The sequence below is a fragment of the Squalius cephalus genome, assembly GCF_949319135.1.
Source record: "Squalius cephalus genome assembly, chromosome: 6".
NCBI lineage: Eukaryota > Metazoa > Chordata > Actinopteri > Cypriniformes > Leuciscidae > Squalius > Squalius cephalus.
Genome location: NC_137127.1, coordinates 20,771,691 through 20,789,536, shown reverse-complemented (window position 1 = coordinate 20,789,536; position 17,846 = coordinate 20,771,691). Strand labels below are relative to the sequence as shown.

The following is a 17,846-nucleotide window of genomic DNA, read 5'->3' as shown; positions in this document are numbered from 1 at the left end:
TATTTATTATACTTAAAATAAATTTGTATATTCGTTTATTTCTTTTTTTTTTCACAAATGTATGACTTTTGGAAGTGCAATTTGATTATATGCAGTTTTAATAAAGTTGAATTAACGAAACCTTCTGTCATTTTTACTCTTCAAAGTGTAGGCTACACTTGTAGGTGTTGATAGCCCCATTAAATAATAATATAGATAAACAATAAACGATAAAAAGTATATAATTAACACGTAGACAGCGACGTTGCCATAGCAGAAATGCAACGTGCCACAGACGTTGCCACAACGTAAATGTGTTCGCTGGGTTAATGCTTTCATAAAAGTGTTGCCACACAATAAAAATATTAAATCCCAAAAATATGTATCAATCACTTTCATGAAGTGACTAAATCACTAAAAGCCTTCCTTCCGCTTGAGTAAACAGCAACATATGTTACATTAGGGACCGTTCGGTATTTATGGAAGGGGCCACCGGAGGAAAATAGGGGAGGGTCATGTCTTTTTATTCTTTGTTGAGGGGAGGGTCATCCAACTTTTTTTAGTCTAGGGGGAGGGTCACCCAACTTTTATATTCATTAAAACAGCAACATTTCAAAGTGGCTTGTTTGGTGCTATTTTTTTCCATTTAGCTCCATGTTGATCTCGCGTTATCAGCCCCCCTTCGATATCAGATGGGTCTGACCCAACAAAAATCCAGTTTGGCGCTGTTTGACAGTGTGCGCTTCAGTTCGCGCTTAGAAAAAGTGCATCATGTCAGAACAGAATGCCAAAGAAATGTTTACCCGGCAAAGCTTTAAAGCACGAGCAAATAATGAACTTTTGTTAAGTGCACAGTGTCCTGTGAGTGTAACTCTACCGCTGCATTAACATGTGATGTGAACGTACGTCGAGTTTAACAGTATTGGGACTGAGGCGCCAGAACTGCTGTGCGCTGTAGGGCGATAGGCCTACTGCATATTTTAGTTTCCATTCTTATTTTGTTTCCACGATGTGTAAGATGTAGGGCTACCACCAGCCGCGGCGCTACCATTGGGCCCGGGTGGGCATTTAGGTCCGGGCCCACCCATTTTCTATAGCCTATGGTTTTGTACGTTTCTTCATTCGGATCTATTTGCGATGATCGATCCAAATTCTAAACAAACAGTTTACATGCTTCGTCCTTGATTCATTATTCATTAAGATAATAATTAATAAATGCACGCATAATTATCAGTGAACTTGATAAATGTTGCAGATATGTTTTACATGCATGCACAAACAAATGCCTTTCAACTTGTGTGTGCAAAATTCAGAATAAAATGAATGTGCAGCAATTTGCACAAATACAGAGTCTGTAGGCCTACTGTGTTGTTACCATTAAATAAGCTCATTTAGTTTCTTTTTTGTTAAAATATAATAATGTTATTTTTTCATCTATGTTGATTATGAAAAGTGAACCGCACACACGAGTATACGCAATATCGAGAGACATGGAGCGGGTCAGACATGATTTTGACCACTTAATTTCGTTTTGTATAAATTGTATCTTAATTTTAATATTTATTTTTTTATCAACAAATTGCCAAATACCAAATATAGCAGACAACACAATCATAGAGGCGCCCGCGTGGTCACTTGCACTGCTCGAGCGCATCTCATCCTAACTTAACGAAACTCAACATATGCCTCACAGACATGAAATATATCTTAAGAAAGCTTGAAATGTCTTTTTAACAATTTAAAACGAAAAGAAATAGGCTACTCTCTGGTTATGTAATGATGTGCATTTCTCTCTATAGGCGTGTTCACTACGGAGATGGCGATCGTCAACTTCATCTTTACAGCTGTTGTTGCTGTTAATAAACTAAAAATAATAGGCTTATAATTTTATTAAACAACAAATTAAATGAAATTTTTATTGTATTAAAAAAGCAACAAAAAAATCCTGTTTATCAATATTGTGTGTGTGTGTGTGTGTGTGTGTGTGTGGAAATAATTTGTCCGCTGCTGCTCAAAAAAAAAAAAAAAAAAAAAAACCGGTCAAAAACCCCACTGTCAGTGTTTTGTAAGGAACAGGCAAATATGTTCAATATAGCAGGAGACATTTTAATTGTTTACTAATAAAACAGTTATTTTTTATGTCAGTGTCGGCTAGACGAAGTTGACGACTCGCGATCTTCGCAGCGCTACCACATCTTTAAATCACTATTAGTAGGCTATTATTTAAGTTAACATAAAATACATAGACCTACACCACAAAAACTAGTTTAGGATAAATTCGTTAAAACTGGGCGATTCCAGTGAATGGACGTGACATTTGCAGTCAAAACTTAAAATAAAAATTCTCAGAAAATGCATTTATTTGAAACGTCTGAAAGGAGTCAAGACATTAGAAAAATATCAGTCTACACATGCGTTTTATATTTAATATGAGGGAAATACACATGTGACGTGACACAAAAAAATCTTTAACTTTTAGGTGGCAAAATATTTTTTAGTAATTCTTTAAATTACACTGTGCAAACCAAAATATATATACCCACCGGATGAATAAAGATCGGCCTCCAAAGAAAATTAAATTTTTTATTATTTTTATTTTATTTTTCGTGTTTGCATTTATGTGAAAAAAAAAAATGTTACGGACGTGACAGTTCTCCACGGACATGACTGCTCTGAAGCGACTTTAAAAATTGCACAGAGACCTCAAACAGAAAGCACAAAGCCTTTCTTTAAAGTGAATTTCGTTTTTTTATTAATTTTATCTTAATCTTCAATGTTTCATCTGGATTTAATAAATAAGAAGTAAATATAGTAGAAAATAGATAATCATGACACGGAGACGCGGGCGAGTGAACTGGGGTGCGTTCTCCGATAACGTTGTCTCTTGCGCGCTACGAAGACTCAAAAGGTACACCTTTACTACAGGTATACCTTTCCTACGTGTGTTCTCCGAACTATACCTTAGGATGTTGCTTAAGGTAAACCTTCTTAAGTTCGACCTTAGCAGGCGCTGTCCATGGTGGAGGCGCTGAATAGGTTGATATCGATGCCTCGATGATCGATTGTGCGCTCTTTCCTTCACAGCGGTATAGGTAAAGTATTGAGAAAACAATGTTCTTTATAAAGAAGCGTTTTAGAAATAGTACAAACTGCATTTATCGGGCTCATTGAAATATGTACATGCAGAAATAAATATGAGTAGTCCTATGTGTTTATAATTTAGCAAGTGTGCAATCCCAAACCCTCACGGCCATAAGTGTGTTAATGTTCTCCACAACGTATGCTGATTATCCACCAGCCATGTAGTTGACATACACTAACTGGCTCCGCGGACGGCGCCGTCTTTGATTTAAAACAAGTACTCGCTGTCTCGCTGCCATAGCTATAAAGTTTGTGCAACTCATCTTTCTTTATATAGACTCCTAAGCCTTTTCTGTCAAATGGTTCGCCAGCTGATGTGCCTTAGGATAGTAATTAAAAAAACTAACAACCATTAGTGTATGGAAACTTTATTAATGAAAACACTATACACTAGGTGTAGGCTATAACAACAAGTATTTTATGTGTAAAATTTTAAAGTAAAGTAAAAATGTAATTTTAATACTAAATCAGATTTTATATTAAATGTTCATAATCAATTTTCTATGTGTAATTAAACTGCGATGTAAAAAAGCTTTTTGCGTAGTGGTGGCCACTAGCGGTATGAACCGTCAGCAGCGATAAGGTATAGCTAAGAGCGCTCCAGACCAACCTTACGAACGTATGACTTACAGAAGGTATACTTAACTAAGAAGGTTTCGGAAACCACGTATTAACGATAAGGTACTTCTTAAGGTACAACTTAAGAACGACGTAGCGTTAAGGTAGTTTCGGAGAACGCACCCCTGGACTCTTGTCTCATAAATGAACCGAAACTCAGCGTAGGCTAAGGTATGCTACTTGCCTCATAGACCTGAGAAATATAGAAAGCTTGAAATGTCTACTTTTAAACATGCAGAACAATTCAAAACGAAGGAAAACAGACTGCTTTCTCCTTATGAAATGTGCATTTCTCTCTGGCGCGTTCTGAGACGATCGCGACGCATCGTCAACTTCATCTTTGCAGTCGACACAGAAAACACTTGTTTATTAAAAACAATTAAAATGTCTAGCTATATTTGACATATTAATAATCATTACTTTTGCCGGTTCTTTGTGACAGATTTAAGATGCTTTATTCGCAACGCCACCCACATGTTGAACGCGTCACACCGCATCAGCACCGAAAACATGATCTTTTTTTTTTTCAAATCTAAAATAAAAAATCGTGATACGAACCGAATCATTGGTCTATCGTTACAGCCAAATGAGAAAGCAAGAGTTTATGGTTTAAAAAACAAACAAACAATGGCTATCTGGACATCTTTGCCAAGCGCAAACCAGTACAGAAGTAGGCTAATCAATAAATTATCGGGGAGGGTCATGCCTTTTTTCACAATCATTTTGGAGGGTCATAGAAAAAATTATTGCTGGCGAAGGGAGGGTCATGTCTTTTTTGACAACAGATCTCAAAACTCCTCCGGTGGCCCCTTAAATAAATAACGAACAGTCCCTTATTTCGCAAAGACGGTTCCCTATCAAGGCTACGGAACTCGACATTACGGATGTCGTATATGGGAACTCCTCTCATCCTTCACTTCCGCTGAAATCTTATAGGCTAACGCCAGCAGAGCTGGCCAATTGACGCAAATATGCAAATACTGAAACCCCGTTGCAGATATAATGCAAGTGCAGCATCAATACCCTTTAGAATCTCTCTCTTCACGCTTAAATCGTGTGCTAGAAAGCTGATATTACAAACTTACTGGATTATATTCGCCGTCGTTGAAGTTGCGCCGGAGATACTCACACTGTCTCCTGCATCCGATGGCAGCTACTTGCAATCTATGCTCGGCCCCCATCGCCCCCACTGACACGCAATTGTTCTGCATCGCGTGCTTGGGGCTGGCCCATGCTGAGTCTGCCCTCGGGGACGAGGGGTCCTGTGACCTCTGCGCGGACATGCCCCTTCGAGTCCTCAGAGCCAGGAGGGAGGAAGCTCGCGCAGCAGCGGGGATTGGGCCTACCGCCGCCTCCGAGCCGCTGGTAGCCCCCACCCCCCCCAACCGCAGAGTCGAGGTCCGCTTCCCGGTGAACTTCCCCGACCCCACCTTTCAACCCCCGCGCGACGTCTCTGACTTCGTTTCCTTCGGGGCGAGTGAGGAGGACGACTCCATGTCGTTGTCGGCCTCCGAGATCGACTGGGGTGCAGAGCAGGCCGCACCGCTGGCGGCCGCGGGGCTGGACGCCCCGGCGGACCTGCAGGACGAGCTCTTCCGTATCCTCTCGAAGGCCGTCGAGGAGCTCGACCTCGATTGGAAAGCTCCTGAGGAACCTTCAAAGAGCAAACTGGATTCGTGGTTCCTCCAGTCGAGCCGCCGTCAGGCCGCTTCGAAAAGAGGAACACCGTTTTTTCCCGACGTGCACGAGCACGTGGTGAAGTCGTGGGCGGCCCCGCAATCGGCGCGCACCCTCACTTCCACCCAGGCCATGTTTGCCCCCGTGGACGAGGCGGGGGACCACGGCTACCTCAGCATCCCCCCCGTCGAGGAGACCGTCGCCGCTCACCTCTGCCCGTCGGCTCCCGCCCTGGGCTCGGACCGCAGCCTGCCGTCCCGAGCCTGCAGATTTACGGCCCACCAGGCTAACAAGGCCTTCGGTGCCGCGGGGGAGGCGGTATCCGCGCTGCATGCCATGGCCCTTCTCCAAGTGCTTCAGGCAAAGCAGCTGAAGTCTCTGGATGGCGCCGCCTCTATTGACGCTGACGCCATCCGGGATCTCCGTTCGGCCACGGACCTCGCGCTCCTGGCCACGAAGCGCTCGGCCCAGGCGATCGGCCGTTCTATGGGCTTCCTCGTGGTCCTCCACAGACATCTGTGGCTCACCCTGTCCGACGTGCAGGAAGCCGACAGGAAGACGCTCCTGAACGCGCCCATTTCCCCGGCAGGCCTGTTCGGTGACGCTATGGAGAAAGTCACCGAGCGTTACTCAGAGACGCAGAAAAAGGCCAAGGCTATGAGCCACGTCATTCCTCGAAGGGCGCCGCCGCCGCCACAGCCGCGCTCCCGTTCGTCCTCAGCCTCAGGCCGCCAACCCCAGGCTGCGGCCGGAAGACAGGCAGCGCCCCGCTCGAGACAGGACGCCCGTAGAGGCCGCAGCGGTCAGTGGCAAGGAGCAGGTAACAGGAGGACGCAGAGGAGCCCGCGCAGAAAGCCCACCGCATCGCCTGCGAGGCCCAAGCAGTCGTCCTGACCGCTCGGGCAAGAGGAGGAGGAAGCGGCAGTTCGGCCCCGCGTCCAAGCGACGCGCTCTAGTGCACTTGGTCCCTCAGAGTTCCGTGAGCGACGCGTGCACTTGTTTTGTGAATGCAAATGTTTTAAACAATGTTGTTTCAAAAATAAAGCAAATCACTACTTCACAAACAGAGCTTTTTTCTCCTCTTGCACCACACACTGTGTTACCCGCCCTGCCTTCGAGCAGCGCAGAGTCACGGTCAATAACCACCCCCAGCACTCACACAGCGGCCATGACCGCAGCGGCGATGACCGCAGGTTTAGATCAGCCCACGCTCAGTCGTTTTCAGGCAGCGTGGGAAGCTATTCCGGGCATTTCACCGTGGGTGTTGAATATAATTCGGCGCGGGTACACACTTCAGTTCAAACGCAGACCACCCCGCTTCCGCGGCGTAATTCAGTCATTAACTTTGCCCCAAAACGCTCATGTGCTGAGGCAGGAAGTGTGCAGCTTGCTCGAAAAGAAGGCTATAGAACCAGTTCCCCCGAGCAAGCGGGACAGCGGGTTCTACAGCCGCTACTTCGTTGTGCCGAAGAAGGGAGGGGGTCTCCGCCCCATTCTGGATCTGAGACCTGTCAACAGAGCGCTTCACAAGCGCGCCTTCAGGATGACAACACTGAAGCAAATCCTGGCGCAAATTCGCCCCGGGGATTGGTTCGCTTCAGTGGATTTAAAGGACGCTTACTTTCATGTTCAGATAGTGAAGCGTCACAGACGATTCCTGAGGTTTGCGTTCGAGGATTCGGCGTACCAATATACGGTACTTCCGTTTGGATTGGCCCTAGCCCCCCGAACGTTTTCGAAATGCATAGACGCGGCACTTTCACCCCTCAGATCGAGCGGAATGCGCATCTTGAACTATCTGGACGACTGGCTAGTTCTCGCTCAGTCGAGAGAAACGCTGATCAGCCATGTGAATGCCCTCCTTCGACACTTAGAGATGCTCGGTTTGAGGGTGAACGTCCAAAAGAGCGTGCTCACACCGAGCCAGACTAACAACATTCCTGGGAGTGTGCTTGGATTCGGTGAGAATGAGAGCGCGCCTCTCCCCCGAGCGAGCGGAGGCTCTGAGTTCTTCTCTCGGTCTCTTCAGACCGGGCAGGCTCGTCCCACTGAAAGAGTTTCAGAGGCTACTGGGACGGATGGCAGCGGCTTCTTCAGTGTGTCATCTGGGGCTGCTGCATATGAGACCGCTTCAACTCTGGCTGAAAGCGCGCGTTCCCCCGAGTGCGTGGTATTCTGGCCACAAGCGCGTCATGGTCACCGGCGGATGCGCCCGCGCCTTGGTCCCGTGGAGGAACCCAGATCTCTTCAGCTCAGGTGTCCCTATGGGCTTAGTGACGCGGCGAGTGGAGGTCCTGACGGACGCTTCATCCACCGGTTGGGGAGCGGTCTGCTTGGGCAAGCCCGCCTCGGGTCGGTGGTCAGAGAAGCAGATGGAGTGGCACATAAATCGCTTGGAACTAGAAGCGGTCGCTCTAGCTCTAAAAGCTTTCCGGTCTCAGCTGGAACACCAGCATGTGTTGATCCGGACCGACAACACTTCTGTGGTCTCGTACATAAATCGCCAAGGCGGTGTACATTCCAAAGCCCTATTCAGGCAGGCGGAATCCCTTCTGCTATGGGCGGACCGGTTTTTCCTCTCGGTGAGAGCGGCGCACATCCCCGGTGTTCTAAATCGCGGGGCGGATATGCTCTCGAGAAACGGGATTCCCCAAGGGGAGTGGAGGCTTCACCCCGGGACGGTTCAGCTGATATGGAATCGTTTCGGCAGGGCGGGGGTCGACCTCTTTGCGACGAGCGAGAACACGCACTGTCAGATGTTCTTCTCGCTGTCCCGTTCCCCCCGGGAGGTGGACGCGCTGACTGCACGATGGCCGAGAGTCTGTCTCTATGCTTTCCCTCCGGTAAAAATTTTGCCCATGGTGTTGTGCAAAATCAGGGAGGAGAAGGCGGCGGTGACTCTGGTAGCCCCGAACTGGCCGAATCAGCCCTGGTTCGCGGATTTGGTAGAGTTACTAGCAGGGCAGCCATGGGAGATTCCGCTCAGGAAGGACCTTCTATCTCAGGCGGGCGGAACGATTTGGCATCCCAGCCCCGGGCTGTGGAGCCTCCATGTGTGGCCGCTGCAGGGTCGCTGAGCGGGCGGGACGCGCTGCACTCGCGAGTTTTGAATACCATCGCAGAGGCGCGAGCTCCGTCCACCAGGCGTCTGTATGCTCTGAAGTGGGGTGTGTTCTCTAAATGGTGTCAGGATGTCAGTATAGACCCAGCGGATTGTTCTGTGTCGGATATTCTACGCTTCCTTCAGTATAGGATGGATGAAGGGAGCCTACCATCCACCCTGAAGGTGTACGTGGCTGCTATTGCCGCGTTTCACCCCCCTGTTGACGGACAGTCTATCGGTAGACATGCGTCGGTGACACGGTTCCTTAAGGGAGCTAGGAGATTGTGCCCTGCACGGCCGCCTTCTGTGCCGTCCTGGGATTTAGCTTTGGTCTTGGAAGCTTTGTCACGACCGCCTTTCGAGCCCCTTGCCTCGATTGCCATTAAGGAGCTATCGGCTAAAATGGCTCTGCTTCTCGCTCTCGCCTCGGCGAAGCGGGTTGGGGATTTACAGGCTTTCTCTGTAAGTGAAGATTGTATTCGCTTTGGACCGGGAAACTGTAATTTTACTCTCAGACCGAGGCCAGGTTATGTTCCTAAGTCGCTCAATACCCCGTTCAGAGCGCAGATCGTTTCTCTACCTGCCCTGTCCGCTGAGCCATCAACCTCTCAGGGTTCGGATGCTCAGAGTGCTATTTGCCCAGTCAGAGCGCTCCGAGAATACATTTCTCGCTCGGCCGCGTTTCGACAATCGGACCAGCTGTTTGTGTGCTTTGGTGGATGCAACAAGGGACGGGGGGTCTCAAAACAGAGGCTTGCTCACTGGATTGTGGACGCTATTGTTTTGGCTTATGATTGTCTGGGACAGGAATGTCCCCTGAACATCAAGGCTCATTCGACTAGGGCGATTGCCTCCTCGTGGGCTTGGACTAAGGGTATGTCTATTCAAGATTTATGTCTTGCGGCTGGCTGGTCTTCTCGGAACACGTTTGCCAGATTTTACAAGTTGGATTTGCCCTCTGTAGCGTCTCGAGTGCTTTCAGTGAGTTGATCGCTTACACAGCATTAGAGAGCTGCTCTGCGCTTTGCTTATGAGTTGTTCTGTGTGCTATTGTGTGTTATACTATTGTCACCGCTATGCGTTGGCTTTCTCTGTTGTTGTTGCCCTGTTGGTCTACAGTGCAACCTTCCCCCGTTTATACTGCCCGGGATATGCAAATTCCGGTAGTGTTTGTGAGCTTGTGATTGGTCCCTTTGGACCTATCGGAGGTTAGAGGTTCACTATTGGTCAATCTCGGCCTATCAGGCGCTTACATTCTGGGGGCGAGGTTTGTATTGGGTCTGTTCAGTGGTTTGCTGCCACGGCGGGATTCTATACAGTTCCCATATACGACATCCGTAATGTCGAGTTCCGTAGCCTTGATAGGGAACGTCTCCGGTTACTTTCGTAACCTCGGTTCCCTGAAAGGCAAGGAACGAGACATTATGCTCGCCGCCGTGTTCGCTATTGATTTAGCGTTTGTTCGATTCTAAAGGGTATTGACGCTGCACTTGCATTATATCTGCAACGGGGTTTCAGTATTTGCATATTTGCGTCAATTGGCCAGCTTTGCTGGCGTTAGCCTATAAGATTTCAGCGGAAGTGAAGGATGAGAGGAGTTCCCATAAACGACATCCGTAATGTCTCGTTCCTTGCCTTTCAGGGAACCGAGGTTACGAAAGTAACCGGAGACGTTTTTATGAGTGAGTCAGTCAGTAGAGAAGACTTTTATATTGAAAGGACTGAACTTGTTGTTAACACGAAGCAAGACGCAATTGACAAATGATTAGCCTGTAAGGGCAAGGAAAACCCCGTTAAGAGGACAATCTATCCTAACGTCCTAATCTTGAGGACGTTCAAACTGAGTTTTATTATGAATATAGGACTGTCCAGAAGGAAAATGCTATCTACTGTAAATGCAGGTACACTCGATCTCTCACAATACTCTACTCCATAAGCTTCAATGGTGCGTTCAAGTCCTCCTGGAAAGTTCGTATTTACGAGGTGGGAAGTCGTGTTTACGACGCGTTCAAGTCACTTTCGTCGGAGTAAGATGGCGGCGTAGCCTACATTCTCTTAATTACACTGAATAAAATTATAAACGCAACACTGTTGTTTTTGCCCCAATTTTTCATGAGCTGAACTCAAAGATCTAAGACTTTTTCTATGTACACATAAGGCCTATTTCTCTCAATTATTGTTCACAAATCTGTCTAAATCTGTGTTAGTGAGCACTTCTCCTTTGCCGAGATAATCCATCCACCTCACAGGTGTGGCATATCAAGATGCTGATTACAGCATGATTATTGCACATGTGTGCCTTAGGCTGGCCACAATAAAAGGCCACTCTAAAATGTGCAGTTTTATCACACAGCATGTTCATTTCTCTACCATAAGCCGTCTCCAAAGGCGTTTCAGAGAATTTGGCAGTACATCCAACCGGCCTCACAACCACAGACCACGTGTAACCACACCAGCACAGGACCTCCACATCCAGCGTCTTCACCTCCAAGATCGTCTGAGACCAGCCACCCGGACTGGTGCTGCAACATTCGGTTTGCATAACCAAAGAATTTCTGCACAAACTGTCAGAGACCGTCTCAGGGAAGCTCATCTGCATGCTCGTCGTCCTCATCGGGGTCTCGACCTGACTGCAGTTCGTTGTCGTAACCGACTTGAGTGGGCAAATGCTCACATTCGATGGCGTCTGGCACTTTGGAGAGGTGTTCTCTTCACGGATGAATCCCGGTTTTCACTGTACAGGGCAGATGGCAGACAGTGTGTATGGCGTCGTGTGGGTGAGCGGTTTGCTGATGTCAACATTGTGGATCGAGTGGCCCGTGGTGGTGGGGTTATGGTATGGGCAGGCGTATGTTATGGACAACAAACACAGGTGTGCCCTGCCGTGCCATACCACACCCATACCACAGCCACTCCCCTCCCTTCTTCTCATAGCCATCCACGCCCATTTTAAGTTGCATTTTTCAAAAAGATTGTGAGCTAGACTTGAGCTGAAATAGGGGGGTTTCATGACCCTTTAAAGAAAATCCAGAGCTTCCCACTCGTATTTACGACATTGTGGTGGCATTCACGTGCGTTCAACTCGTAAATACGACATTTAAGAGTCTGTAATTTGTAAAGTAAAAATTCCCCCGCAAATGACCTACCATATTTCGCCGAACATCGAGGTCCTGTGATAATATTAGTCCGTGTGAATCCTTTCGCGAAGAATGGAGGCTGCGTTGGAGTGTTTTGATAGTATTTTGGGTGCTGGGTCATATCGCTATACACCATGATACGATACAACTATACAATTTGGAGAAAAAGAAAGCTGAAAACCATCAGAAGAGCAAAAACAAAAAGAATGATTAGATGGAGATGGATGACATGTATAGCAGCATGTGGTAAGGAACATTCTTCTGTTTATGATATATCATACAGCTAGACCTATAACAACAAGACATTTCCAAGCAATAGCCTATTGACATCATATCCGGGAGATAAGTCAGTAAAATCACAGGCTTCGCTTATCCCGTGCGAATGCGATGTGGGTGGGTCATTTCTAAATCACACGAGGTCCCCAGATAATATTAATCCAGTGCGAATAGGGCTATAAGAGTGGTTGCTAGGGGTGTTGTGTAGTGATCGGTAGTGATACATAGAACCGTTGGGTGAAGCGGTCAAGAATCAGAATCAAGGATTGGATATTGTTTTATAAAATATAAGCTTCAGTCAAGTGACTCAACGTTCTTTTGTTACTAATTCTAAAGTGACGTTTTCGAATTAGTAACGGAAACTTGGGTCCACTGTCAAACTGTCAACTTGAGATTTGAATCTATGGCGGAAGGAAGTAGTTCTGCACAAAGAGGGGTTTAAAAGACACTCCATTGTTGTTTCTTATTTATTTACTCACGTGTACTTACTCACGTATAAAAGCAATATCACTCTAGTAGCCTCGGCCGAATCACAGCCGTGCTGATATACAGCCATATCGCACTGCTGCTCGTGTGATATTGCTCATATATTATATTATATTATATTCAGGGCTTGACCATCGATATTTAACGGGGAGAACTACCAAATAGACATCAGTCGTTGCTGTTTCACCTAGTCTCAGCATCAGACGTCACGCCCACGGACCGTTTGCTGAACGTCTGATGCATATGGCACACTTTTCTGGAAACACTTCAGGATTTTCGAAGTTGCGATCTGATTGGTTGAATTCTACAGGATTTCCGGGAGACTTGTGTCGCGCTCTTTTTTGGTTCGCCTGGAAACAAATGCCATGACGCAAAAACCCCTAGTGGAAGAAGAACACCATTGTGTTTACAACTCTCACCATTGTGCCCCCAAAATTCAAGATATGGGTCAAAAATGTCCTTGTATGAGCTCATTTAGAACAGGCCATAGAGTGCCGTTTTCCCGAATATCAACACAATTGCAAATGTGATAGCCTATTGATTTCATTCAACAGTTCAATAAAGTTAATGTTAGGTGACTTTTATTTTAGTCTAAGAACATTGTCTGTTTTTGCACTATTTTACCAACAAAAAGAGTTTCAAACAAATCCACAGAGCCATTGAGTGTCTACATGTGGGGCCTCCAACTGTTTCTTTGAAACAGGCCTCTAATTGCAAAGGCAATTTATGTGTATTTGACTGTTTAGGCACAATAGGCAGCGAAAACAAACTCAATTTAGAGGGAGCTTTATGTGCACTTTGGTTGTGAGCTCATAATTTGCGTGAATGTGTAAATTTATGTGCAATAAGTGCAATCCCACACTAAAATTCAAGCCCTGGAACAGCAACAATATTCATCCTGAGCAAATGAAACTAGTGAGTGAGGGGAGGCGGGTTTATGAGTCAACTCGCTGTCAGAGAGAGGGAGAAAGGTAGGGGTAGGGGTAGATATGGACGTTAATAAAGACTCCGACAACATGAATATGATGCTGGTAGCACAATCTGATAGGTAGCATTTTTCAATGTCGAATTGAGCTGTAATTACATCCTTATTGTAACAAATGTAATAGTTAAACAATTAGCCTACAAGAACTAGCATATGCTATACTTTTTCATAAGGCCAAGGACAAGTTAGAATCAAGAGCTTTAAAGTATGGACCTTCTTAAATTAATAAATTATAGACCAAAAAACTGGTTTTCCCCATGTAAAATGTGTTCTGATAATAATGAGAGATATAGTAACCTGGCATTCAGATGTTCCAAGAGATGCAGGAAAGTGGTTACCCACTCAGAGCACCTCCTCACTCTTAACCTCAACCTGCCTATATTATAGCCTATATTATATTATTATAAAGAAGCTTAAGGTAAAACTGCCCGTCTCAACAGTATAATATTCTGTTAGATTAAAAGGGCATACAGTGATTTGGGGAGTCAATATTTGTTCATTTCTGGTCAGATTTATTTATTTTGCAGATAAATGTTTATTCTGGTAACCTCTGGCAACACCAGACGAAGTTCTTTTCAAATCCTACTACGGTAGAGGATTGAGTCATGCATATTTTTACGTAACAATACATTCTCCTACCCGATTGGCTGAAGGACAGACGTGGGTGCTAGTCAGCTGACGAAATCCGAATCGCTGTTACGATAAAGGTTGGATCATTAAAATCAGAGAATGTAGACGGGCTCTGTTAATATGAAGAAGGTTACGTGCTTGAGCACTCCCGGAAGCAAGTATTTAATATTCATGAGTCAAGTAGCTGCACATATTGAATTGTAGTAGGCGGGGTAAATGGCGCAAAGGCGGAACCGCTCTACACCAAAGTTTCCTGACAGGATTGGAGTTTTGAATGATTATTCGTAGCGAGGCCGTAAGGAGCTGGCAGAGATGGCTTATCTCACCGTCTCTCTGTCCTTACTGGTGGGAATTGTAGTTTTTAGCGAGGTGGCAAGAAGGGCAGCTTCATATCTGTTCCCAAATCGTAACTGGACCACCTATGTGCTGGAGTTTATTTCCACTTTTCAGTTGTGCGCGTGCACGCACGAGTTAAAGCTGCTCGCGGAGGTGGGCAGACTGGAGCCGCAGATCGGACTGACCCTCACGTACCTCATCTCGGTGATCCACGTGCTTTCTTTCCACGGTGCGATCTGTAACCCCACCGGCTCTCTGGAGCAGCTCTACCGCGGGACTCAAACCCGCAGACGCGCATTGGCACAGATCTCATGCCAGCTGATCGCGGCTGTGGTGGCACGGCTAGTGATGCCTCGCCTGTGGTCACTGGCGCTCTCTGACCTGCATGAACTGCACACACTGATGGACTTTAAATGCACGAACAGCCCCATTAATGTCCCTCTGCTGCAGGCCGCCGCGGTGGAGCTGAGCTGCGCGTTTGTGATGCACTCTGCGGTGTCGAACCTGGATAAAGTGGAGGAGAAATATCGGGTTCATGCAATAGCGGCTGTCATCACCACTTTAGTCTATGCGGGTGTGTGCACGAATCTAAAATTCCACATGGTACCATGGTTCAAATATAATAATTATTCAGGACCACCACAGTACTGTATGGCCAGTGCAAGTGTTTTTATTGTCAAATCATAGCTAGCTATCTATCTATCTATCTATCTATCTATCTATCTATCTATCTATCTATCTATCTATCTATCTATCTATCTATCTATCTATCTGTCTATCTATCTGTCTATCTATCTGTCTGTCTGTCTGTCTGTCTGTCTATTCTTTATTAAAGCATGCAGATCTTGTCTATTGATATTTCAGTATCATTCATATGCTGTTAACTGCAGTGCAACTGTGTTCAGGAAGCTACTGTGTTTTGTAAAGGTGGACATCTCACTGGAGCTGTGTTCAACCCAGCACTGGCATTCTCTATACAGTTCCCCTGTCCTGGAAACACTTTTGCAGAGTACGGTTTTGTGTACTGGATGGGGCCAATAGCAGGTGAGCACGATTACAACATTACTTTGACCTTTGGCCAGATCCATAAAAAAAAAAGAGACTGAGACTGTTGTGTGATCAACTGATGGTATTATTTGGTAGAAAAAAAGTGTATCCTGTCAAACACTTCACAAGTAATAACACATAATAAGACAAAACAATAAAATGTGTAACACTTTACAATAAGGTTCATTAGTTAACTACCTTAGTTAACATGAACTAAGAATGTACAATACTTCAGCATTTATTAATCTTAGTTAATATTAATTTCAACATTTACTAATACTTTATTAAAATCAAAGGTTGTATTTGTTAACATTAGTTAATGCACTCTAAACTAACATGAACAAACAATAAACAGCTGTATTTTTATTAACTAACTTTAACAAAGACTAAAAAATACTGTAACAAATGCATTGCTCATTAGTTGATTAGTTCATGTTAGTTAATACATTAACTAATGTTAACTAGTGAACCTTATTGTAAAGTGTTACCAAATGTCTTTAGTGCCAGAATAAAAACACATTTGCATGTTACAGATACAGCCCATGGATGTTCACTCATATAGTAGTTTGTTAATAACAGCAATAAATTTACAGTTCTCTGAGTTTCAACAGTATATTCAGAGTTTCATGCTGGTTTTCCTCTCTTTTTGTGTCATTACAGGAATGACAGGCTCTCTGCTTCTTTTTGACAAAGTGATCCCAGCCATTTCAGGGAAAAGCACAATTCCAAAGCACCCAAAATCTAATGGACTCAAGAAGAAAAAGATGAATTAAGACGGTTTAATAAAATATAAATAGTAATTACTCATCCATATGTAGTTATATACGGTGAATATACAGGACACTGTAATTTTCCAGCTCCTCTTAAAGTAATAATGAAACTGGAGGGACCATACTGTTCATTTTTAGAAGGGTTTTACTGACATTGCTTTCAAAATGTCTTAAATGTCTTTTTTTTTTTTTTTTTAATGACAGCATGCAAATTCATGAAGCACAATGATTATGTAATGACACATATCTGCAGGTTTACAGCACATAGTGTGCCGAGAAGCATTTGTGACCATTACAAACTGTCATCTTAACAAATGGACATTCCTGGAATAAGACACATGGGAAGTATTCTAACAGTCCTGTTGGGATACTATTTTGTGTTTTGTTATATTAGCGATGATTCTTAGTAATAGGTAAATGTTACTGTATTAGTAATCTTAAGAATAAAATAAATAAAATCTATTTTGCCAATTTACTTTATTTTACATGCTGAACCTTTATAGTTGTTTTCGAATATTTTTATATTTACATTGTGTGATTGTTTTGTTTGTTCGTTCTATGTATGAAAAGTGCTAAACAAATAAATGTTTATTATTATTATTATTAAGCACAGTTTTGCAGTGCCTTTGGATTATGCTGGGTAAAATAAGCAGGGTGAACCAGACCAGATATAATGCCACGTCTACAAGCAAATGCAAAATGTAAAATATGGCATAACACAAATTCTGTGTTACAAGAAATTAAATGATGGAGTACTAAAACCTATTTATTAGTCTTTTTTGTTAGTATTAAACCTTACATAAAACACATGGATCTGTGGTTATTTAACCTGAGAGGTCAAACAGGCAGACCTTTGAACTCAGATGTCTTGATCAAAGTGATATGGCATTTTGTTTTACTAAGCTGCCAAAGCAATAAAAGACAAGCAAATAAAGTGAAATATTGTGAGATGTTGGTTGCATAAGACATTCACTCATGAAAAATTGTTGACATAATGGACTTGTGCTGTCAAATTCCAGCTTTAATCTTACCTTTGAGTACTGGAAACATACTTTCACATTGAAGGCTGGTCAAATCGCACAACGAAGGACAATACTCAAATAGTCTTTATTTCATAATCCAACATTACTCAAAACGCAGGAATACATAAAAATAAGTTGCTGCCTTAAATTTTTAAGTTCAATACAACTTGGATGTTTAAGTCATTTCAACCTAAATTACATCAAACTGATTTAAAATGAATTGAATCTATATAACTTCTAAAAAAAAAAAAGTTCAAAATTGCTTAACTTATTTGAATGAGTTAAAGCAATGTAAAAACATGTCATAACTTATTGATCATATAATTCATATTTGTTTGTATTCGACTGGAATGTAATATGCAACTGCAATCGCTTATGTCTTGCATTGGGTAAATAACTGTCCATTTATTATGTTTGAACTGACTGTTTGTTCCTTTACTGTTATTGTGAAGTGTCCTTGAGCTTGGAAGAGGCGCTATATAAATGAAACATATTATTATTATTTGTTATTGGAGAAATAATACTTAATCAGACTTAACATAAGCGTTAACGAAAACTGACAACAGTGGACTGAAACACAGGGCTATAAATACATGAAAAGAACAAACTAATGGATCTATAGATGAACTGGTGAACAGA

At 44.0% G+C, this 17,846-nt stretch overlaps 2 protein-coding genes across 2 annotated transcripts in view; one reads left to right on the top strand and one right to left on the bottom strand.

The window, feature by feature from the left end:
* Positions 1–14,634, bottom strand: part of pak1 (p21 protein (Cdc42/Rac)-activated kinase 1) — a 74,262-nt gene extending 59,628 nt beyond the window's left edge. The window contains exon 1 of the mRNA XM_079873629.1: positions 14,564–14,634. The gene's annotated coding sequence lies outside the window, so the exon portion shown is untranslated. The remainder of the gene's footprint in view (positions 1–14,563) is intronic.
* aqp11 (aquaporin 11) lies at positions 14,048–17,132 on the top strand. The gene is made up of 3 exons (XM_079873634.1): positions 14,048–14,942; positions 15,296–15,412; positions 16,076–17,132. Exons 1-3 carry the CDS (start codon positions 14,345–14,347, stop codon positions 16,186–16,188), a joined length of 828 nt encoding a protein of 275 aa, XP_079729760.1. The 5' UTR covers positions 14,048–14,344; the 3' UTR covers positions 16,189–17,132.
* Positions 17,133–17,846: the final 714 nt, after the last annotated feature.

Excerpts from the sequence above, each read along its gene's own strand:
- aqp11 (XM_079873634.1), top strand. The coding sequence starts at position 14,345 with ATGGCTTATCTCACCGTCTCTCTGTCCTTACTGGTGGGAATTGTAGTT. Across the intron at positions 14,943-15,295 it reads CACCACTTTAGTCTATGCGG|GTGGACATCTCACTGGAGCT; the intron begins GTGTGTGCACGA and ends TGTTTTGTAAAG. Across the intron at positions 15,413-16,075 it reads CTGGATGGGGCCAATAGCAG|GAATGACAGGCTCTCTGCTT; the intron begins GTGAGCACGATT and ends GTGTCATTACAG.